Source organism: Ascaphus truei, chromosome 1 (genome assembly GCF_040206685.1).
Source record: "Ascaphus truei isolate aAscTru1 chromosome 1, aAscTru1.hap1, whole genome shotgun sequence".
Lineage (NCBI taxonomy): Eukaryota > Metazoa > Chordata > Amphibia > Anura > Ascaphidae > Ascaphus > Ascaphus truei.
In genome coordinates, this window is record NC_134483.1 from 457,543,978 (window position 1) to 457,549,977 (window position 6,000).

General features: G+C 39.2%; 1 protein-coding gene across 1 annotated transcript in view; it reads left to right on the plus strand.

The window, feature by feature from the left end:
* LOC142463207 (putative E3 ubiquitin-protein ligase HERC6) overlaps positions 1–6,000 on the plus strand; it is a 101,785-nt gene that overhangs the window by 59,980 nt on the left and 35,805 nt on the right. Inside the window, exons 12-14 of the mRNA XM_075565662.1 lie at positions 142–331; positions 1,119–1,267; positions 4,932–5,048. Of these exons, the coding sequence (XP_075421777.1) occupies positions 142–331; positions 1,119–1,267; positions 4,932–5,048 (456 nt within the window). The remainder of the gene's footprint in view (positions 1–141; positions 332–1,118; positions 1,268–4,931; positions 5,049–6,000) is intronic.

Genomic DNA, 6,000 nt, shown 5'->3' on the forward strand with positions numbered 1-6,000 from the left:
CAACTGTGATATACAGTATGTTACTAATATGGCTTTAAAAGATGCACAAATGCAACAACAGAGGGACACAGGGACGTGCAAAAATAACCGGACACTGTGAAGAGTCTCACATGGAACATGTTTCTCTGGTTATGTTTCCAGGTGTGTTCCAGTTTGACAAAGGGTCTAATTCCTGAACTCCAGTCCCTCCCACTGCTGCGCGAGCCTCTTTCTATATTCCTTGTGCTCCCAGAATGCTCCTTGATGCATGACCCAGACAAATGCCTGTCATTGGTCATTCCGTTTGCTAATGCCGTCAACAATCTGAGTGAAAATGCCTTGAAAATAATGGGTAACATTTTACTTTACTTGCTTTTCAACCCGATCATGTTGAAGTGAAAGTGCCTCTGCTTTGCCGCCAGAGGCCTTGTATCTAGACAGGTGTGAAAGTTTTGCCCGCTTTCTTGAAACTAGCGAATATTGAACTTTAATACAAATTGGCAATGAGAGAGACAGTCGGTAACCTGTCTCTGCTTTATAATGTTGGCTTACACATGCTACTTCTCGTGAGATCTGGGACAAAGACAAATTGTGTCAACATCCAGTTGATGAATTATCAATCTCTCCATCTGCTACTAGCCAAGATTTTAGCTGCAGTGAGACCAAACCAAAGCATAATTTACAAGATCCATTAGTTAGAGCTACCGTATCCTTGAAGCCTGACACATGTACTGTACATATCAATTTCTATTTAAAGCAGATAACTTTGGCTCTCAAGGGATCAACTTTGTAGAACATAGTAACATAGTAGAAATATTAAATAGTGAAAAAAGACATGCGTCTATCAAGTTCAGCCTATGCTAAATTTAGAATTTAGATGACAGATACTTTATGTAATATTTTATATTGTATTACAATGGACTTAATGGGTTTATTTATATTTTGTAGTGCACGTATGCTTTTTAAAAAAAAAAATTTTTTATGCACTTATGGGTATCATTGTTTTGTTTATTTATTTGGTGTTCTACTGTTTTTCTTATCTTTTTCTTCATGTTATTTTGTATTATTCAAATGAAACAAATAAAATCAACAAATGATGGGTATTCGTGCATATTCACTGCCTTCTTGTCATTCCCCAGCGACATTGTGGTCATCCTTGCAAGCGTCCTCCCTGTTCAAGCAAATTCAGATGCTTAAAAAAGCTGTGCTGTTGTCTGTACTTTGTGGGGACGTCATTGGACAATCCAGTATAAAAAATCTCTTAGAAATGCTAAAGAAGCTGTACAAGGTGAGCATGGAAGTGTTGAAGAAACTTAGCCTGGTGCAAAGCAATGCTTGTATTTTACTCATATCCCAGAGTATTGCTTAAACCAGGGGTGCGGAAACTGGGGGGAAGGGGCGTGAGATTTTCTAGGGGGGGGGGAGGGCAGCGCTTACAGAGGCGCCGCACTCTTCCCCACAACCTTTGGATTAAATGCTTGGGGAGCACACGAGGCCTCTGTAACTCCCTCTTACCTGCTCTCAGCCGGCTTCTGGGGATGCATCGCCATGGCAACACGACGTCACATGATATGGTGACGTCAAATGACGCCGCCGATGCAGGAGAGAAGGTAAGAGATGGCATGAGTAGGGGGGGGGGGGGTGCAAAGAAAAAAGTTTGCGCACCCCTGGCTTATCCCATGTAAAAGAGAGAACTCTTGAAAGCTTGTCCTAAAATATCAATTGTTAGGCGATACATTTTTTAATTAGACTAATACTGAAGTACTTTTTTTTTTTTTTTTTGCACTATTGCAACTGAACTAACACGGGTACATCAATTTAATTTGTGGTTAAATACATAACTCTTGTAAACCTATTTATGTATTATTTAAATTTTGGACAGTGGGGGTAACTATACGATTTAAGGCTGACTACATGTAAATGAAACCAGTGTTAATGTGTACTGCATACTGACCAACATCTGAAAAACTAATTTGAGGGAGATTTTGTAAGAATATGGGGCAAATCTCTTCAGCTTCCATTGACTTGGACTGGGATCATTTGGTTTATTTCAAGGAAAAAGTGAAAAGATATACATTTTTCATCAAAATTAGAAGGAATTCTCCCAAATAGGAAGAGTTGCCCAGTTTGCTGTTGTAGTTTTGGCCAAACTATTTCAGTTTTGGTTTAGAAGACTTTGGGCGTAATTCAAAATACAGTAGTCCAAAGTGGCTGTTTAGGCAATTTTCGGACGAAAACTACAGGATCTAAAGAGATCCTATGCATACAGGCTACCTTCTATATACAGCTAAAGCACACTCAAATAGTAATGTTTCCATCAACAGTGTCATTCTATCAAAGGGTCTTATCATTGGACCAATAAAATGAATTCTTAGTTTCAAACTAAGATTTGATGTATGAAGGAAAATGACGGGATACGTAGCAGAAAGAGAGAAAAAATGAACAGAGTAAGAAAACAAAGGGATATAAACGCAGAAAAGATTTGAGTTGCAGAAAAGAGAAAAGTAAAACACAAAGATGCAGAAATGCAAAATACAGAGAAGAAATAAAGAAATACATTGAAGTTTAGCAAAAACACAGGATGCATTGTTGTGCAGTGGCAGCAAAAATAAGACATTTCTTCGCCTTTTCGATATACTGTAGTGAGGAGCCGGCAGTGCAAAATGTGCAGCCAGGGAACTTGCTGAAAAAATAAGGACACATTTAGTACCATCAAGCCTCATAGTGAAATGAAGGCCGATAACTCAGAATGGGCCATTTGTCAAGGGTCTCTGTGCCAAGATGTCAGCCGGGTGCACCTACTTTATTTATCTATCTATTTCAGGATTTTTATATTGTGTAAACAGACACAAAAAAAAGCAGCGCTGAACCAGTGTACTACTAGTGTAAAATGTACTGGTGAATTATGAGAATGTTATTATAATATAGAGTGTGTGGTATAGAAAGTGATCATATAAATTATATTGACAATCTAATGACTGGAAATAATGAGTGATATCAGTGCATTATACATAAAACAAAGAGAACAATGTCCCACATCAGTTCCAATAAAGTTCGCTGAACAAGAAATCCGATTCCAGAAGATGACCCTTATGGAGAACGCTGCAGCTTTTAAGTAATGTAGCCAAACCACATAAATACCTAAAAAGAGAAAAGAGAGAGAAGTGCAAGCTCCATAGCATAACTCTGTAGCAAATTTATTGAATAATTAAAAAGAGACGGTCTGAAGAACCTGCACTCACAAGGGGAGAATAGAATCAGGCAATTTAGAGAATGTATCGCTGCACGAGTGACTTCACCAAAACGGAATTGAAAGCTGGTACAGCTGGATCCACGGGGAGTTAAACATCTGGTTCCATGAGAGCTGGCCTCAGAGGAGATCCGCCTCAGATGGTATCAAGCCGTAGGGGAAAACCTCAGCGCCCTCCATAACAGTAGCCTGCAGCTTGCATCCGTGGTTGTATTGGCTGCAATCAGCTGTTGCCGTAAAGAGACAGATCCAACATCCAAACATTAGCTCCGTCTCTCTCTGGTGACATCAGTCACATCTGCAAACATCCCGACACGTTTCGTCATTTGAGTGACTTCCTCAGGGAGACTTCATTTTGGTGATGTCATCTGTGCAGAGATGTGTTTTCTAAATTGCCAGATTTTATTCTTCCCTTGTGAGTGCAGGTTCTTCAGACCGTCTATCTTTAATTATTCAATAAATTGCTACAGAACTTGCGCTTCTCTCTCTTTTCTCTTTTTATATTTGTTTGCTTTATACTGCATGATATTTGTATCATATTACCACTATTTTGAATTCTTGTTATGCATAGTGTGGCAGGACGGCCTCGCAGTAGGGTCAGTAAGAGTCCCAAACAGAGGCTAAAGCTTTTACCTTCAGTGGTTTATTTTCCACAATCAAATAAACATTAGGCACTCTGTCCCTTTAAGGAAAACAAATCATAAAATAAAACTCTACTCCCTTAGGAGACTAACTATAAATAGGTCCCTAGCTATTCCCTGGGTAGCTAGCCTACGTCCAGGTTAAACAAGATTGTACAGTGGAAAAATATAATGTTCTTAACTGTATTTGGGGAGTTTTGTCCTTAGATAGAGTCCATGTAATCCCTTCTGGATATTGCAACAGCAGCTTTAGTTTTCTCTGCAGGGTTGGAAGACTGGTCCCTATTAGACAGGGCTGTATCCAGCAGGCTTGTCACTGCTTGTGGCAATCCTCTGTCTGGGGGAGTAGAGCCTCCGGCATACTTCCTGGTTGGGAAAAATATCTCTACTTAGGAGAGGAGCGGCTCAGTGAGTAAAGACACTGACTCTGGCACAGAGCAGGGGAACCTTGTTCAATTCCCAGTGTTGGCTCCTTGTGATCTTGGGCAAGTCACTTTATCTCCCTGTGCATCAGGCACCAAAAACATAGATTGTAAGCTCCACGGGGCAAGGACTGTGTCTGCAAAATGTCTCTACATAAAACTAACAGCACTATACAAGGACAAACAATTATTAGTACTTCCTGCTCGGTCTGGCACCTTATACAGCTGACTTAACTCAGCCCTGATTGCCCAGGTAGCTCTGACTGGGTTAACCCTCTGACTGCTGGTCCCAGTTGTCAATGATATGTTTCCCAGACATAATGATCAGCACGACTTCACCCTGTCACACACAGTGATACTTTTCCAATACAACTTCCTAGTTTTGATAGTATTGTAATTATTTCAGCCGCTACATTTGTCTCAACTGCTATTTTTTTTATCTACGTCCGGGAACTTGTTACCTTAGTACCATTATATTGTCAAAGTTTCCTACAACATTGTCTGCAGCAGCACTGCATAATCTGACAGCAAATGGGTTGCATTTAATATTATTTTGGTTTAATTCCTAGCCGTGGAGAGAATGAAATAACGTGACCAACCACAATTCTGTTAACTATTTTCTGCTCTTCTATGCTATAGGTAAACATGAAGGCCAACTGCATAATACCCACAAATGCATTCTACATTGATGAACTCTACTCATTACTCATCACGCCTGCAGACATAAATAATTGGCGTTTGTGGCAGACTACACCTGTGAGTATACTCCTTGCATGTATAATCATGAAATGTCATTGTGCTGAATGTTTCTGTTTTGGATATATATATCCATTTGGATATATATATCCATATATCCTCTTATCTCATTTGAGCAAATGTCAGTAAGCCAACCTCACACTGATGAGACCCATCAAGGTTGAATGCATGACTTTGCATCTCCCAAGTCCTTGCTTAAAAGCTGTGTTTAAAGCAGCATGCATTGACTAAGGGTTGCTCATGTAATGTGAGCATGAGATAAAAAGTGGCACTGTGTGCTCATTTGCATGTCATTTCCCAGAATCCCTTGCTGCAGTGGAAGTGCTGTTTGCTGGGTGATAATGGTGAAAGACAGGGTTGCAGACCTGTCTAAGACATGCAAATGAATATACAGGAATATTTACAGTTGCTTTATGCTTTACTGTGGAGGGTTTTAGTCACTTTTTTTACCCACCATAACCTTAATAGTCGTGGTATATATATATATATATATATATATATATATATATATATATATATATATATATATATATATATATATATATATATACACACACACACACACACAAACACACACACACACATAATAATAATATACAGGCATACCCCGCTTTAACATACGCAATGGGACCAGAGCATGTACAGTATGTAAAGTGAAAATGTACATAAAGTGAAGCACCACTTTTTTCCACTTTACGATGCATGTACTGTACTGCAAACATCATATACATGCATAACTGATGTAAATAATGCATTTGTAACCAAAATAAATACAGTACAGTCAGTCCTCGTTTTACAACGCTTCGCTTTACAACGAATGGCTTATCCAACGCTATGCAATGCATACCTATATTCATTTTTACAACGCCAAAATGGCTTATCCAACGCTCTTACGACGCTTTGCAACGTTGTGTATGTGTGTATATATACAAATTCACATAAACAACGTTGC